This window comes from Anolis sagrei, chromosome 6 (assembly GCF_037176765.1).
Source record: "Anolis sagrei isolate rAnoSag1 chromosome 6, rAnoSag1.mat, whole genome shotgun sequence".
NCBI classification, from domain to species: domain Eukaryota; kingdom Metazoa; phylum Chordata; class Lepidosauria; order Squamata; family Dactyloidae; genus Anolis; species Anolis sagrei.
The window spans coordinates 32,787,945-32,806,913 of NC_090026.1; the positions used below are offsets into that span (position 1 = coordinate 32,787,945).

Below are 18,969 nucleotides of genomic sequence, written 5' to 3' on the forward strand. Positions count from 1 at the left end.
GTATTGTCAAAGGCTTTCATGGCTGGAATCACTGGGTTGCTGTAAGTCTTTCGGCCTGTTTGGCCATATCCCAGAAGCGTTCTCTCCTGACATTTCACCTACATCTATGGTAGACATCCTCAGAGGTTGTGATGGAATGGAACCAAACTTGGCACAGAGAACTCCCATGACTGACCAAAAATACTGAAAGGGTTTGGTGGGCATTGACTTTGAGTTTTGGAGTTATAGTTCACCTACATCCAGAGAGCACTGTGGCCTCAAAACAATGATGGATCTGGACCAAACTTGGCATGGATACTCAATATGCCCAAATGTGAACACTGGTGGGAGTTTGGGGAAGATAGACCTTGACATTTGGGAGTTATAGTTGGTGGGATTTATAGTTCACCTACAATCGGAGACCATTCTGAACTCCACCAATGATGGAATCAAACCAGACTTGGCACAGAGACCTGCCATGTCCAACAGAAAATACTCTGGAAGGGTTTGGTGGGCATTGACCTTGAGTTTTGGAGTTGCCGTTCACCTACATCTAGAGAGTACTGTGGCCTCAAAACAATGATGGATCTGGCCCAAACTTGGCATGGATACACAATATTTCCAAATGTGAACACTGGTGGGAGTTTGGAGAAAATAGAGTTGAGATTTGGGAGTAGTGATTGCTGGGATTTATAGTTCACCTACAATCAGAGACCATTCTGAACTCCACTCATGATGGAATCAAACCAAACTTGGCACATAGGACTCCTATGACCAACAGAAAATACTGGAAGGGTTTGGTGGGCATTGACTTTGAGTTTTTGAGTTGTCGTTCACCTACATCCAGAGAGCACTGTGGCTTCAAAACAATGATGGATCTGGATCAAACTTGACATGGATCCTCAATATTCCCAATGATGGAATCAAACCAAACTTGGCACACAGGACTCCCATGACCAACAGAAAATACTGGAAGGGTTTGGTGGGCATTGACCTTGAGTTTTGGAGTTGTAGTTCACCTCCATCCAGATCCATAAAACTATGATAGATCTGGACCAAACTTGGCATGGATACTCAATATGCCCAAATGTGAACACTGGTGGGAGTTTGGGAAAAATAGAGTTGACATTTGGGAGTTGTAGTTGCTGGGATTTATAGTTCACCTACAGAGACCATTCTGAACTCCAACAATGACGGAATCAAACCAAACTTGGCACAGAGACCTGCCATGGCCAACAGAAAATACTGTGTTTTATCTGGTGGTCTTTGGCGACCCCCCCCCCCCCCAGGGGTCCTGACCCCCAGGTTGAGAAACGCTGTTGTAGCTCAAAACAAAGTATTTGGGGTCTAGCAGCTTCTGGAAATATTTTGCAATGGGAGCTTGTGATCCGATGTCCCTGGAAGGCTGTAGCTTAGAATGATGGGGGTTGGGCAACAGTGGTCACTGGGGAGGAAGCGTGGCATGCCTGCCTCTGGAGGGACTACACTTCCCGGCAGGCTGGGCACAGGGCAAAGCAAAGGAGAGAGGATCTGGTTTCTCTTTCGCCTGCCAAAGCACCGCCTCCTCCTCCCAGTGACGGGGAAACAGCGGCTGGGGCTTTCCGACAGCCAAGTCTACGGAGGAGAGGTCGTTCCCGTCCCTGGCCAAGAAGGAGAAGGAGAAGGAGAAAGAGGGGTGAGTAGCAAGCCAAAGATGCAAAATCAGAGGGAACCCCTTCCCTGATTCCCTTCCTCCTTGGAGGAAAGAAAGGAGTTGTAAACAAGAGTCTGCTACACCAGGCATGGGCAAACTTCGGTCCTCCGGGTGTTTTGGACTTCAACTCCCACAATTCCTAACAGCCTACCGGCTGTTAGGAATTGTGGAAGTTGAAGTCCAAAACACCCGGAGGACCGAAGTTTGCCCATGCCTGGTCTACACTAGAATACACTAGAATAGATGCAGCTTGACACCAGAGGGTAAAGACCTTGTAAAACTACAACTCCCAGGACTTTGTTGTTTTGAGCCATAAGTGGAGTCACACCTGGTTCATTCTACAGTGTACACTCACCCCAGTGTTTCCCAGGCTGGATGTACACTGTCATATAATCCAGATTATCGAAGCAGATAATCCTGATTATCTTTTTTGAACTGGATTATAGAAGTCTACACTGCCATATATGGAGCCCCCGGTAGCGTAGTGGGTTAAAGTGCTGAGCTGCTGAGCTTGTTGACCGAAAGGTTGCAGGTTCGATTCCAGGGAGCGGCGGTGTCAGCCCTAGCTTCTGCCAACCTAGCAGTTCGAAAACATTCAAATGTGAATAGATCAATAGGTACCGCTTTGGCTGGAAGGTAACGGTGCTCCATGCAGTCATGCCGGCCACATGACCTCGGAGGTGTCTATGGACAATGTCGGCTCTTTGGCTTAGAAATGGAGATGAGCATCACACCCCAGAGTCAGACATGACTGGACTTAATGTCAGGGGACAACCTTTACCTTTTATACCGCCATATAATCCATTTCAAAGCAGATAATTGGGATTTTCTATGGCAGTGTAGATCCAGCCACAGACTCTGGTCTCCACGATGTTTGGGACTTAAGTCCCTGATTATCCTACAAGGTAGTTGAGGCTTCTCTTAGAGTTGAAGTCCCAAATTCCTGGAAGATTAGAGTTTGGAAGCCACTGGATGCATCTACACCAGGGTTTCGGGACCCCGGGGGGTGGTCGTGAGAGGGTGTCAGAGGGGTCGCCAAAGACCATCAGAAAACATAGTATTTTCTGTTGGTCATGGGGGTTCTGTGTGGGAAGTTGGGCCCAATTCTTTCATCGGTGGCATTCAGAATGCTCTGATTGTAAGCGAACTATAAATCCCACCAACTACAACTCCCAAATGTCAAGGTCTATTTTCCCCAAACTCCGCCAGTGTTCACATTTGGACTTATTGAGTATCTGTGCCAAGTTTGGTCCAGATCCATCATTGTTTGAGTCCACAGTGCTTCCTAGATGTAGGTGAACTACAACTCCAAAACTGAAGGTCAATGGCCACCAAACTGTTCCAGTATTTTCTGTTGGTCACGGGAGTTCTGTGTGTCAAGTTTGGTTCAACTCCATTGTCGGTGGAGTTCAGAATGCTCTTTGATTGTCGGTGAACTTTAAATTCCAGCAACTACAACTCCCAAATGACAAAGTCAATCTCCACCAGTATTCAAATTTGGGTGAATTGGGTATTTGTGCCAAATTTGGTCCAGTGAATGAAAATACATCCTGCATATCAGATATTTTACATTACGATTCATAACAGTAGCAAAATTGCAGTCATGAAGTAGCAACAAAAATAATGTTATGGTTGGAGGTCACCACAACATGAGGAACTGTATTAAGGGGTTGCAGTATTAAACAGGTTGAGAACCACTGATCTACACTGAAGAATTAATGCAGTTTGACATCACTATAGCTGTTTAACATCACTTTAGGTCAATGTTGTGGAATCCCAGGAACTAGTGTTTACTAAGACACCAGCATCTTTGGCAGAGAATGTTAAAGACCTTGTAAAACTATAACTATAACTGCAAGGGCAGTTACTGGAACCCCCGGTGGCGCAATGGGTTAAACCCTTGTGCCGGCAGGACTGAAGACTGATAGGTCGGAGGTTCGAATCTGGGGAGAGCACTGATGAGCACCCTCTGTCAGCTCCAGCTTTTCATGCGGGGACATGAGAGAAGCCTCTCACAAGGATGGTAAAACATCAAAAACATCCGGGCATCCCTTGAGCAACGTGCTTGCAGATAGTCAATTCTCTCACACCAGAAGCAACTTGCAGTTTCTCAAGTCTCTCCTGACATGAAAAAATGAAAGATAGAGCAGTTAAAGTGGTGTTGAACCGCACTAATTTTATGGTGTAGATCCTCCTGTCACCTGCTCAAGCATCTTTCTAACTGGAGATGTTTGCACTGTTGTTGTCATGTGCCTTCAAGTCATTTCCAACCTATGTTGAACTTTGGCAATATTTGCTCAGAAGAGGTTTGGCATTACTTCCTTTGAGGCTGAGAGAGTGTGACGTGCCTAATCACATCCAGGGGGTTTCCACGACTGAGCAGGGAATCGAACCTTGGTCTCACAGAGTCCTAGACTCACGCTCAAAGTACTAAACCACTGTGGCAGGTGCTCAGCCAATAAAAATATATTAATTATTTAACTGTCTGGTACAAACAAAGGGGGCACCAACACTAAACATAGCAGCTGAAGCGTGTTAAGTGGTAGCTTGGGAAAAGGTGGAAGATAGTGTTTCTCTCGACAATATTCTACTTGTGCTCAAGCCATCATTTGTCATCGGTGTGAATCATACACAGTGCAGTAGAGACAATTCCCGGAATTGGAAGAGGGTGTTGGCTTTTCTGTTATACATGGAAAGTGAAAGCTATGACCTGTTTACTTTTATGATAAGCAGAAAGTCCAACAATGTGACTTTTTAACCCCAGGAAATCAAGGTGGATGGTAGTTAGCTTTGCATAATATGTAATAACTAGCCGTCCCCTGCCACGCATTGCTATGGCCCAGTCTGGTTATCTGGAAAATAAAGTAATGAGGAAGTGATGGTTTCTAACATATGTAATTTCTATATGCTTGAGGGTAAACAGTATTTCTTACTGCTTCTTTGTCTGGTTTGCCTACTGTGGAACATGCAACATATAATTGTCCGTCTTTAGGGGTCCCTTTCAAATCTATGATAATATATCTGTGTGTCTGAATCATATCTATCTATCTATATCTGTGGCTGGATGGCTCTTTGTCAGGAGGGCTTTGATTACGTTTTCTTGTCCTGGTGAAGGGAGTTGGACTGGATGGCCTTAAGTATTTTCTGTTGGTCGTGGGGGTTCTCTGTGAGAAGTTTGCTACAAATCTGTCGTTGGTGGGGTTCAGAATGCTCTTTGATTGTAGGTGAACTATAAATCCCAGTATCTACAACTCCCAAATGTCAAGGTCTATTTCCCCCAAACTACATCTGTGTTCATATTTGGGCATATAGAATATTCATGCCAAGTTTGGTCCAGATCCACCATTGCTTGAGTCCACAGTGCTCGCTGCATGTAGGTGAACTACAACTCCCAAACTCAACGTCAGTGCCCACCAAACCCTTCTAGTGTTTTCTGTTGATCATGGGAGTCCTGTGTGCCACATTTGGTTCAATTCCATCATTGGTGGAGTTCAGAATGCTCTTTGATTGTAGGTTAACTATAAATCCCAGGAACTACAACTCCCAAATGACAAAATCCATTTTTTTGAGTAATTATAACTCCTTGGATTAGTAGGTGTCTTGTGGCCAAATTTGGTGGCAATTTCTCCAGTGGTTTTTGAGTTATGTTAATCCCACAAACGAACCTTACATTTTTATTTATATAGATGATCTTCAAGGTGCTCTGTGAGAAAAGACTGGAAACAGTGAGAACAAGACAAAATGTGCATTCATTTGTTTTGTACTCTAGAACAAAGACTTTGCTGTTATTCTTTGCACTTTCCAGGCGGTGCTGGACTGCAGCTCCTAGCATTCCGCACTATCGGTTATACTGCCTACGTCTGTTGGAAGTTGCAGTCTAGCCTTGTCAGGAAGGCTGCCCATATCGACTTTGCAAGCACACTAGATGAGATTTCGAAGGCATAGCTACTAGTGATGACTTTTTGTTTCTTCTGCAAGGAACTCTAAAGTGGGGACAGGACTGTTTTATTTCGTTGACCTCTGATGTTCTCTTGATTGAAATGGGTAACAGAGTTATGTTTATACTTCCTGTGCAGGAGCTTTTATCTGCACTTGGCCATGATATGCAAGAAGAGGTTAAAGCTCCCCTTTCTTCCTGTAATCTGGACCTAATCTGAAATTGACCCCCCTCCCACCAAAAAAAAAATAGTGTTAGATTTTTAAAAAGTCATTACTGCTAATCATGTGTTTAAGATTTTGCTGTTTTGGCCCTTAAAGTAAGGAATCAGGCATGTTAAAGCTGTGAGGAGCTATGTCTGTGGTCAACCTCCCATCTTCCTAAAACCAGCTCCATGCATTATGGTACTAGAGAAAAATAAGCCTATATGGGAATCCTCTATACAAGTAAACATGATGCAAGCAAATTGGACTTCCCTCTGTACCAATTAAAGTATAATGAAAGGAAACAGCAAAATGTAACATTGCGTTCTTCCATGACTTCTATTAATTTTAGCAAGCTTTATGCAGGAAGACTTCACTGGTTTAGACTCCAAGGCTGCGATGCTAAATTAAGCAAACAGGGTATAATGCTTTGCTTATGCAGTTCTGTGTCTTAATATAGTAGTAGTAATAATAGTAATAGTAGTAGTAATAATATTGACAAAATCACAATCTGTCAACTGCAAAAGGCCACCTTACTTGGATCTGCTCGTATCATTCAAAAATACATAACACAGTTCTAAATGCTTGGGAAGTGTTCGATGTGCAATTTTGTAATGTGAAATCCTGCATATATATCTCGTTTGCTGTGTCATATTGTGTTTTTGCGTCAGTAAAAGAATAAGAATAAGAATAAGAATATCCATCATCATTATTTATACCCCATCCCCTCTCCACAAAGGGACTCGGGGCGGTTTACAACAATTCATAGATCCAGAAAATAATATAAATAAACAATAAACATAAACATAAAATTAAAATTATACACAAAACATTGATAAATAACAGTTTAAAAGTTATTTGTCTTATGCCATGTATGTCTTTTCTGGAAATGGGATAAAAAGGGGTACCCTATATACTCATGTATAAGTCTAGGAATTTAAATCAAAACTTGCCCCCCTCCCCCCAATCCTTGTGTCAGTGTGATTACTGAACCTTAACTTTTATCAAAAATTAAAAGATCCCCTTCTCTGAGTAGTGACAAAAGCAAGAGCTTAATCTCTCCTGGGTGAAAATAAAAACAAATCCCTTTCATTTATATTCTGGCCTTTTGAATGTCTGGGCAGGAAAATGGAAGTGGCAGCCAGGGTGGCTAGGCTCTTGGGGTGGTGCTGGTGTTTTCCTTTTCCATAGAATGACCCTCTATGTATTCATGGGTCAAATCAAGATCCATAATTTTGGCTCCAAAACTTGCCCTCGACTTATACATAAAGTTGACTTATACATGAGTATATACAGTATTCTATGCCTTTTTCTGCTGTACAATTCCAGACACAGTTGTTAAATCTCAGGACCCTTGGTTGTTGTTGCTTATATAGGAATAGGGAGGCAAGCTGAATAATGGAAAATTGCCCAGCCTTTGGTCGGAGGAGGAGGGAAATGGGAGCATGTTTACATATGAAATGCATCCTCCTATTTCTTCCCCTGCATAGTCTGAGCTGCTTCCAAATTCTCTCTCTCCCTTCCAACTAATAAGCAACAACAGCCCTTCCTAGGCCTTGACAGCTGGAGGGCTGGAGTTTTGGATATTATTCGTAAGGATACTGAAGATTAGAGAAGATCCACATAGTTAAAGCAATGGTGTTCCCTGTAGTAACCTATGGATGTGAGAGCTGGGCCATAAAGAAGGCTGAGCAAAGGAAGATAGATGCTTTTGAACTGTGGTACTGGAGGAAAATTCTGAGAGTGCTTTGGACCGCGAGAAGATCAAACTAGGCCATACTTCAGGAAAGAAAGCCCGACTGCTCATTGGAAGGAAGGATATTAGAGGCAAAGATAAAGTATTTTGGCCACATCATGAGAAGACAGGAAAGCTTGGAGAAGAGAATGATGCTTGTGAAAATGGAAGGAAAAAGGAAGAGGGGCCGACCAAGGGCAAGATGGATGGATGGTCCTTGATCCACCGTGACGCTCCCTACGGTGGAAGAACCTCCCGATTTGATCCAAACTACGGTCTAACTGTTTGGGGGGTGCTTGAAGAGAAGTCAGCCCCCGGAGGAGGCTGGAGGTCCTGGCTGGTGAGTGCCATTGTTGTGGGGCAGTTGCAGTTGCTGTTGCTTTGCTGTAGCAACCTTAGCCCGCTGCGCGTCTCCATCAGGCCTCACCCTCGCGGGGACACCGAGGAATCCCAGCAGGCCCTTGCCAATCGGCGTTGCCGCTGTGGGGAGGGGGCCGTTGCCGCTTTGGGAGGCAACTCTAGCCCGCAGCGTGTCGTCCATCCGCCTCCACCCCACGAAGAGACTGAAGAACCCCAGCAGATCCTTGCCAGCGGATCACCATCGCTGCGGGCTGTTGTTTCGCGGGACCAGGAAGCAACCTCTAGCCCGCAGCGTGATTTCCAACTGGTCCTTGATCCTCGCAAGGAGGTCGGAGATCCCTGGAGGCCCTCGCCAGCGAGTGCTGTGGCTGTGGAGTGATCATTTTGCTTTGCCGCACTGGGAAGCAGGCCTCTAACCACAGTGTGCTTCACAACTGCCTCCCCTCGCTATCAGTGAATCCCAACATCTCTGATTTAGACCGTAGCCCCTAATTAGATGCTGTGTTGGGACCTACTATCTTGTGGTATGATATCAATAACATCGCAGGGTGCAGACTTTTTTCTGTTGCTACTGTTGCCACTGGCCGGAAGATCTGTTATTATTATTATTGTTGCTGCCCACCATTGTTACTACAGGCCGGAAGACCTCTCCTCCATTGTGACTCAGCACTTTATTGTCACCACCAGGGCTCTTAGTACTCAAAGAGCTAACGATTCATTCCACACTGCCCTCCCTGGTCGAGCCGAGCTGTGCAGGTAACATCAATTCACACAGCTGGAAATTGTGCTGGCAATTGTGACATATTATTGGCAATTTGTGACACACTTCAGCCACTGTCCTATTGTACGGACTAATGTCCTCGGCTTGCCAAGGGTCAGTTGTCCTTCCATCCAACCAACCAACAGGAAGTCTTTTGACTAAGGAGTTTAGATCACCCAACTCGCTGGACTTGCTTTTTCCCTCTGCTCTGTGAGTGTGGAGTGATTAACCTACAGTACTAGAGTTATATTCCATCCTGGGTAGGAGACTTAACTGGGCTGACTGTGTTTACTGTATGTAAGGTGCTACTGATCCATCTATGCTCAGAGAAGATTGTCAACACCTGTGGACTGACTGAAGGTCATCAGCAGAGGAATTGTACGGTTCCCTCCTGGAGCCCAAGATCAAGCTGCGAGTATCTCATGAGCTATTGTGACTTGCACTTTGCACTTTCCCATGTGCCCCCTCCCAGTGTTAATTTGTACTGCCAATTGCTAATCTCTTGCCAATAAGTATTGCACTGTGAATGAATGCCATTCTAATTTAATTCCTCATTATATTGATGTGATAGATGATTTGCTAGCACTTTAATCAATGGATAGATTTCTGTTGTTTATTAAGTCCAATGCTGCTATTGAACTATCACTCTAAGTATGCATTCGCACTTTACACCATGCACTTTATAATCATCTTCAATAATGGGCGAATGGCGGGGGAAAATTGGAGATGGTTCTATGAAGCAGAGGAATTGAACTATAAGAAAGATGGAAATGATGACTTAACTACTGCCTGGGTTACTGATGTATCATGTAACAGTGCAATATTGGACTATCAGGATGTGGAGAACGACGGGGGGTGGAGGGAGGGGGGAGTTCCAGACCTCGGGGGGCCCCCAAAGAAGTGATGATGGGGAGGGGGAGATACGGGAAAGGGAGAGTCAAAAAACCAATTCAGTTAATTCGTGAGTAAACTCTAAGGAAAATTCCAAAATGTTCTCCCGACATGGTAAATTTGGGTACCAAGGTAGACGGTCCTCCCGGATTAAGGGTGGTGCTGTTGAATGCCAGGTCTGTCAATGGTAAAACATCAACCATTCAGGATTTAATACTGGATGAAAAAGCAGACCTGGCGTGCATCACGGAGACCTGGTTGGACGAAGTTGGAGGGGTTAATCTCACCCAGCTTTGCCCGCCAGGTTATGCCGTGCAGCACCAACCGAGATCTGGGGGGCGGGGAGGCGGAGTTGCAGTAGTCTATAAGAATTCCATCTCCTTGATCAGGGGCCCTGTCCTACAGTCGACCTTGTTTGAATGTGTCCACCTTCAAACCGGGACAGAATAGGGTTGCTGTTGGTGTACCGACCACCCCGCTGCACCACGGCTGCCCTACCTGACCTTGCAGAGTTTGTCTCGGGCCTGGCACTGGAGTCCCAGCGGCTTATTGTGCTGGGGGACTTCAATGTCCACGCAGAGACCACTCTTTCAGGAGCGGCTCAGGACTTCATGGCCACCATGCAACTATGGGGCTGTCCCAGGTAGTATCTGGCCCTACCCACTTTGCTGGACATACACTAGACTTGGTCTTCTGTCAGGGCTGGGCAGAAGGTAGCGGTGTAGAGGAGTTGTCACGCCTTTGCCATGGACCGACCACCATCTGATCAGGTTTAGACTTTCTGCAACTTCTGACCTTCGCAGGGGTGGTGGACCCATTAAGATGATCCGCCCCAGGAGGCTTATTGATCCAGAGGGACTCCTGATGGCTCTTGGGGATTTTTCCGTCACCTCGGTTGGTGATTCTGTCGATGCCCTGGTCTCCCACTGGAATAGTGAGTTGACTAGGGCAATAGACACGATTGCTCCGGAGCGCCCCCTCTTAAGTAGCCGAACTAAACCATCTCCTTGGTTCAATGAAGAGTTGGTGGAGCTGAAGCGAACTAAGAGGTGGCTAGAGAGCGTGTGGCGAAAAGACCCTAACGAATCAAACCGAACACGCCTGCGCCTTTACCAAAGGGCATATGGCGCAGCAATAGAGGCCACACAAAATTCCTTCTATTCGGCTAATATTGCGTTCGCAAAGAACCGTCCGGCAGAGCTGTTTCGAATAGTCAAAGGGTTGTTGAACCCCACCTCTCAGGATGGGTCCCCTGACGACTTGGCAGCTCGCTGTGAAGCGTTTGCTCAGTACTTTGCGGACAAAGTCGCTTTGATCCGTTCGGGCTTTGACACCACGTTAACGGCAGTCTCTGAGGATGTAACTCAAGCATCTGTTTGTCCAGTTTTGATGGATTCGTTTCGATCTGTTCAACTCGAAGATGTCATCAGGGTTCTTGGGGAGGCGAGGCCTACCATATGCATCCTAGACCCTTGCCCATCCTGGCTGGTCAAGGAAGCCAGAGGGGGTTTGGCAGAAAGGGTAAAGGTGGTGGTTAATGCCTCCCTTCGGGAAGGCAACATTCCAGCCAGCTTAAAACAAGCTGTTATAAAACCGCTGTTGAAAAAACCATCACTGGATCCCACTCAATTCGTCAACTTCCGGCCAGTTTCCAATCTCCCCTATTTGGGCAAAGTCCTGAAACGTGTGGTGGCCTCGCAACTCCAGGAGTTCCTGGTAAACACGGATTATCTAGATCCGGCGCAGTCTGGCTTTAGGCCGGGGCATGGTACGGAGACAGCCTTGGTCGCCTTAGTGGATGATCTTTGCCGGGAACTGGACAGGGGGAGTGTGTCCCTGTTGGTTCTGCTGGACCTCTCATTGGCCTTCGATACCGTCGACGACGGTATCCTTCTGGGACGCCTCGCGGGAATGGGCCTCGGGGGTACTGCCTTGAAGTGGCTCCGGTCCTTCCTCGAGGGTCGATCCCAGAAGGTGTTGCTAGGGGACTCCTGCTCAACCCCACAGCCATTGTACTGTGGAGTCCCACAGGGTTCAATACTATCCCCTATGTTGTTTCACATTTACATGAAGCTGTTGGGAGAGATCATCCGGAGTTTCGGGGTGCGGTGTCATCTGTACGCAGATGATGTCCAACTCTGTCACTCCTTTCCATCTGCTACTAAGGAGGCTGTTCAAATCCTGAACCGGTGCTTGGCCGCTATAACGGACTGGATGAGGTTGAAACTTAATCCAGACAAGACAGAGGTACTCCTGGTCAGTCGAAAGGCCGAACAGGGCATAGGGTTACAGCCTGTGCTGGACGGGGTTGCACTCCCCCTGAAGGCACAGGTTCGCAGTTTGGGAGTGATCCTGGACTCATCGCTGAGCCTGGAGCCCCAGGTTTCAGGGGTGGTCAGGGGAGCTTTTGCACAATTAAAACGTGTGCGCCAGCTGCGCCCGAACCTTGGGAAGTCTGACTTGGCCATGGTGGTCCACGCTTTGGTTACATCCCATTTAGATTACTGCAACGCTCTCTACGTGGGGTTGCCTATGAAGACTGCCCGGAAGCTCCAACTAGTCCAACGTGCGGCAGCCAGAATGCTAACACAAGCAGGGTACAGGGAGCATACCAATCCTCTGTTGCGCCAGCTCCACTGGCTCCCAATTAGCTTCCGAGCACAATTCAAAGTGCTGGTGTTAACCTATAAAGCCCTAAACGACTCCGGCCCAGTTTACCTGTCCGAACGTATTCTCCCCTATGAACCATCAAGATTGCTAAGATCGTCTGGAGGGGCCTTGCTCTCGGTCCCACCGGCCTCTCAAGCGCGTCTGGTGGGGACGAGGGACAGGGCCTTCTCGGTGGTGGCCCCTCGACTCTGGAACTCTCTCCCACTGGAGATCAGAACTGCCCCCTCCATTCTGTCATTCAGAAAATGGGTGAAAACCTGGCTATGGGGTTTGGCTTTCGACAAGTGAATCAATATTTCTGTGATCGGATAGATGACGATGAATGACGGACAACGAATTCACTGTGACGACTGACCATTGTTATTATGTGATTGCATTTTGCTGTTTTAACGTTTTAGTTGAATATGTTATATGATGTTTTTAATTATTGTTTTGTGATATTATTGTTGGAAACTGGCCCGAGTCCCCCGATAGAAGGGAGAAGACCGGTATACAAAATCGCTAAATAGATAAATAAATAAATGATATCTTTGAAGCAAGGATTGACTTTGAAGGAACTGGGTGCGGCCATGGCCGACAGGGAGCTCTGGTGTGGGCTGGTCCATGAGATCACGAAGAGTCGGAAGCAACTGAACGAATAAACAACAATAAACTGAATAATACCTTGCACCCCATCCAAAAGGAGACATATGCACTCATGCACTGCACTTCTCTCTCTATGAAAAGCCCTATATGTCCTCACAGGACCATTTCTGTCCTCACTAACCTTTGACTGTGATAAGGGATTTTCCCCCCTGGACATGTGGAGAGAAAGGAGTAGCAAATCAAACTGAAATCCAACAGGGGACTTTCCATGCATCCCAAATTGGATAAGTCAAACAGGTCAAGATATTCAGCTTTCTGCTATATATAACTCCAAATCCTGCTACTAGATACTCAAGGAAGAGACTGATGGATGGATTTCTGGCAAGCTTTTGTGAATTTGCTTGGATTGGAACGCATGTGTGGTGGAGCTGGGTTGTTGGGGGAGAAAGTAGGGATCAAGGCCACATCCAAGTCAGAAATCCTCCCTACAGCCTCGATGACTGGTGTTTTCTACTTCTTTCTTTTTTCTTTTTGTTTGAGAAATGAAAATAGCATTTGTGCATATGCAGCTGAAGAGTTGTGCCAGTTCTTCACTTGTTTTCATTCTAATCCTTTCAGAGTTGGTGCCATCGAAATTCACTTGGCATGAACATGGCTCAAAGGAGCAGAATGTCCAAAACAAACCCTACCTAGCCAACTGCTCGCATACCCATTAATGACCTCTTCCCCCCACCTTTAATGGCCTGCGTCTCCATTATGTGAAAGAGGTCATGTCTCGCTTGATGTTCTGCTGTTGTGAGGATAATCCAGGGAACTCATGATCAGAACTGGCAGGAAAGTTGTCTAGGGCACAGAGAGACCCAGCCATCTGGTAACAAGCCAAGTCCTGATCAAGTTGCCTCTGAGAGCTTGTATTTTGTTTTCCTCTATGCTTCCAAAAATCGGCACAAGGCATGGTATTACCTTTTCAACAACTGTGCATTGTGCAACACACAAGACCCTTCAGCTGCATATAAATATGTATTATTTATTTATTTACTGTATTTATACCCCACCCTTCTCAACCCCATAGGGGACTCAAGGCGGCTTACATATATAGGCAACAATTAGATGCCAAAACACACGCATAATAAAACATAAACATTAAAACAATAATTATAGAGCCCCTGCTGGTGCAGTGGGTTAAACTGCTGAGCTGCTGAACTTGTTGACCAAAAGATCGCAGGTTCGAATCTGGGGAGCGGCATGAGCTACCTGTGTCAGCCCCAGCTTCTGCCAACCTAGCAGATCGAAAATTTGCAAATGTGAGCAGATAAATAGGTACCGCTCTGGCGGGAAGGTAATGGCGCTCCCGGTAGTCATGCTGGCCACATGACTTTGGAGGTGTCTACGGACAAAGCCGACTCTTTGGCTTAGAAATGAAAATGAGCACCAACCCCCAGAGTCGGACATGACTAGACTTAATATCAGGGGAAAATTTTACCTTTCCTTAAAACATAATAGGAGCCCCAGATGGCGCAATGGGTTAAACTCCTGTGCCGGCAGGACTGAAGACCGACAGGTCGCAAGTTGGAATCTGGGGAGAGCTCCCTCTATCAACTCCAGCTCTTCATGTGGGGAGAGAAGCCTCCCACAAGGATGATAAAACATCAAATCATCCAGGCGTCCCTGAGCAACGTCCTTGCAGACAACCAATTCTCTCACACCAGAAGCGACTTGCAGTTTCTCAAGTCGCTCCTGACATGACAAAAAAACTTAATAAAACCTGTTTATTGATGAATTGTGGGCTTGGCCTCATGTAAGCCGCACTGAGTCCCTTGGGGAGATGGTAAAAGGTAAAGGTAAAGGTTGTCCCCTGACAATAAGTCCAGTCATGTCTGACTCTGGGGTGTGGTGCTCATCTCCATTTCTAAGCCGAAGAGCCGGCGTTATCCGTAGACACCTCCAAGGTCATGTGGCCAGCATGACTGCATGGAGCGCCGTTACCTTCCCACCTGAGCAGTACCTATTTATCTATTCACATTTGCATATTTTCGAACTGCTAGGTTGGCAGAAGCTAGGGCTGACAGCGGAAGCTCACGCCGCTCCCCGAAATCGAACCTGTGACCTTTCAATCAACAAGCTCAGCAGCTCAGTGCTTTAACCCACTGTGCCATCGGGGGCTCCCTTGGGGAGATGGTAGCGGGGTACAAATAAAGTTTATTATTATTTATTATTATTAAAACCAATTATTTAAAATCATGCAATCCAATATTGTAGTCCTTGGAGGTATCATATGGGCAGAAGAATGAAGGTTCAGCAAGGGTATTATTCTAGAGTTAACATTCCCTTCTATCCTTCCTTATAGTGTTTAGCACTGGTAATGTTTTCTCAGACCAAATTCCACTTGTGTTGTGAAGAACTTATCATAGGTGCAGTCAACATGGTTTCATAAGGTCAAAATTATCTGTGTCTGCTTAACTGACCTTGTTTCTTCTTCTCTCCTTTTCCGTTTCTGTTTTTCCTGTTCTCTCCTGGACAGAACTCCAGCATGGAAGCCATGTCTTGCAACAACTCAGATGAACCCCCTACTTCCGCTATTTTCTTGGACACCTGCCACTTCTCTCAGGTCATCTTTACAAACGTGGAGAAATTCTACGTCCCTGGAGGAGACATAACTTGTCATTATAACCTTTCTCAGCAGATCATGCCACGCAACAAAGACTGGGTGGGCATATTCAGGGTAAGTTCATGGTATAAAAACAGCTGCCTGCGTGATGCAGTGTGGACATTGGAATTTACTTACGATGAGTCATGAATTCCAGATTACAACACATTGGCCAGCCGGGCTTATAAATGCTTCTCTTTCCCTTCCCTTAAGTATCAGCCTGTTTTCAGAGATGAAGTAATGCCAGAAAGGTCAGGATTTTGTGAGCAGGAGAAACAAGGGAGGGGCGGCTATTTTTCAAATGCTCAATTATCTTAAAGTTAAGAAGGCATTTATATCAAGGAGCTTGAATTTAACATTTTTTCACCTGCTGTTAATAAATTAGTATCAGAGCGTATTTCCTCCTTTGTTGTGGTTTCTAAACGGATAGCTGTGTTTGTTTCTTGTAGCAAACCCACAGAGTCTTTAAGACAAAGGTAAAGTTTTCCCCTTAATATTAGGTCTAGTCGTGTCCGACTCTGGGGTGGTGGTGCTCATCTCCCATTTCTAAACTGAATAGCCGGCATTGTCCATAGACACCTCCTAGGTCATGTGGCTAGCATGACTGCATGGAGCGCCATTACCTTCCCACAGAAGCAGTACCTATTGATTTACTCACATTTGCATGTTTTAGAACTGCTATGTTGGCAGAAACTGGAGCTAACAGCGGGAGCTCACCCTGCTCCACGGATTCAAACTGCCGACATTTTGATCAGCAAGTTCAGCAGCTCAGCAGTTTAATTTGCTGCACCACCGGGGCTTAATCCGCTGCGCCACCACCATATTTATTATAGCAACTTTTGTGAACTGTAGCCCACTTTAGCAAGTGCATCAATTGCAGTGAGCTATAATTAAATACTATAACACGTATGTTCATCCTTAAGGTGCCACAAGATTCCTTATTGCTTTCGCATTGTTGCATTTTCCAGGATCCGCACCACAACATTTGATTAGTTTTAATGATGCATGGGTTTCCCCAAAGTGTCTTACAAGATATAATTTGGCGGGGGTGCCACGAATTCTCTCCATTAGGAATACCTTGCCTTGCTCAAAAAATGGAAGAGGAAATGATCATGATAAAATAATAATAATAATAATAATAATAATAATAATAATAATAATTTATTTATATACCGCTCTATCTCCCCAGGGGGACTCAGGGCAGTTTCCAAGCAACAATTTCAAAACATGCAGAGTCACAACATGAACAAAAAATAACATTAACAGCAACATAAGCATGGAATTACCCAACAACACGTAAATATTAAAAGAAAAAAATCCTGCCTGTATGTAGGTTAAGGGAGCAATTCTGTAGGTACTCAGACAGCAGTTATACTAAATATCCCAGCATGCAAATTTCATCAGTACATATCTTCCTCTGGTAGTTTTCCATTTGATCTGTAGGTTGCTATGGTTGGCTACAGTATGCAGCAGCATCTATGTTATCTGAGCACAATTGAATTAAGTTGTACGGCTGTCGTGTAAATATAACCCTGCAAAGGTTTCTGTTTGAGTAGAAATCTTGTGGCATTCCTGGGCTCCAGCACTTAGTACTTCTAATGATTGATGCTGGTTGGAAGGGATGGAGCTTGAGCTTCAAAAAGCAAAATACTCCAGAACATCCAACAGACTCACAGGCACACAAAAATTTAGCAAAATAAATCTACTGTAAGCATGAAAGATGTACAAATATTTCCATTGCAGGTGGGATGGAAGACGACTCGCGAATATTACACCTTCATGTGGGCACCTTTACCAAGCAATGCCAACAGCAGTGATGCTGAACTTCAACAGGTGCTTTTCAAAGGTCAGTGGGAAGAAGGGGAGGAATTGGATGGAGCAGGTGTGCAGTCTTGTCCTATTTGTTATAGTCCTATCTTGCAAAAAAAAAAAAATTAAAAGACTTGGTAACCTTTGGTTTTGAAGATTAGAATAATAATAAAAAATAATAAACTTTATTTGTAACCCGCGTGTGGGTTCGTACACAGAAATGCGGTCACACAGGTAGGCGGGTCCCAAACCGTTCAGGGCTTTGTAGGTAAGAACCTGCACCTTGAATTGGGACCGGAAAATGAACGGCAGCCAGTGGAGCTCCTTAAACAGGAGGATTGCAAGAAGCACCAGTTAGAAGGAATTAATTTTAGGAAAATGTTAACTTAATGTTAGAGGTGTTGATAATTAGTACATATAACAGTTGCACAGATTATCAAAAGTCAAATTTCTTTATTTTTGTTATTTTCTCTTTTTTCTATGTCTTCTAATTTTTCTGCATATCATTTAGAGTGTTGTTAAAATGTCTCATTGGCCTGCATCAATAGAAGCATAGTGTCTAGATCTAAGGAAGTAATGCTGCCCCTCTATTCTGCTTTGGTTAGACCACATCTGGAATATTGTGTCCAATTCTGGGCACCACAATTCAAGAGAGATGTTGACAAGCTGGAAAGTGTCCAGAGGAGGGCGACTAAAATGATCAAGGGTCTGGAGAACAAGCCCTATGAGGAGCGGCTTAGGGAACTGGGCATGTTTAGCCTGAAGAAGAGAAGGCTGAGAGGAGATATGATAGCCATGTATAAATATGTGAGAGGAAGCCACAGGGAGGAGGGAGCAAGCTTGTTTTCTGCTTCCTTGGAGACTAGGACGCGGAACAATGGCTTCAAACTACAAGAGAGGAGATTCCATCTGAACATTAGGAAGAACTTCCTCACTGTGAGAGCCGTTCAGCAGTGGAACTCTCTGCCCCGGAGTGTGGTGGAGGCTCCTTCTTTGGAAGCTTTTAAGCAGAGGCTGGATGGCCATTTGTCAGGGGTGATTTGAATGCAATATTCCTGCTTCTTGGCAGGGGGTTGGACTGGATGGCCCATGAGGTCTCTTCCAACTCTATGATTCTATGATTCTATGATTCTATGATTCATAAAAAGGAAAGGGAAAAAAAATAGATCATCCTGAGTTGGAAACAGCCTTTAAGACATGCAATAATTATAACAACAACAACAACAACAACAACAACAATATCCAATATAATAATAATAACAATGGTAATAAATAATAATAATAATATAATACATAATAATAATTATAATCTAGCGTATATATCTCGTTTGCTGTGACATACTGTGTTTTTGTGTCAGTAAAATAATAATAATACTTTATTTTTAACTCGCCCTCTCTCCCCAAGGGGACTCAGTGTGGCTCCAATAAAGTAGCTTCTATTGTTTTTACATGCTTAAGAGTCTAGAAATGAGATTTGTTATTTTTTCCTTTTAGCTTACTACTTGCCAAAGGATGATGAATATTACCAGTTTTGTTACGTTGACCAGGATGGACAAGTCCGTGGGGCCAGCGTCCCTTTTCAGTTCCGTGCGGAGGCTGAGGATGACATGTTGGTGGTGACTACACAGGTTTGTCTCTTCTTTTGCCCTGAAGCTTGTAGTGCAGGACCATGAAAACTTTAGTCTTCCAGATGTTTTGAA

The 18,969-nt window shown here is 45.0% G+C and overlaps 1 protein-coding gene across 1 annotated transcript in view; it reads left to right on the forward strand.

Annotated features, from left to right (window-relative positions):
• The first annotated feature begins 1,426 nt into the window (after nucleotides 1-1,426).
• The window catches only part of CALCOCO2 (calcium binding and coiled-coil domain 2), a 41,533-nt gene continuing 23,990 nt past the window's right edge, over nucleotides 1,427-18,969 (forward strand). The window contains exons 1-4 of the mRNA XM_060780858.2: nucleotides 1,427-1,654; nucleotides 15,335-15,535; nucleotides 17,204-17,306; nucleotides 18,764-18,897. Coding sequence (XP_060636841.2) covers nucleotides 1,442-1,654; nucleotides 15,335-15,535; nucleotides 17,204-17,306; nucleotides 18,764-18,897 — 651 coding nt within the window. The 5' untranslated portion in view covers nucleotides 1,427-1,441. The remainder of the gene's footprint in view (nucleotides 1,655-15,334; nucleotides 15,536-17,203; nucleotides 17,307-18,763; nucleotides 18,898-18,969) is intronic.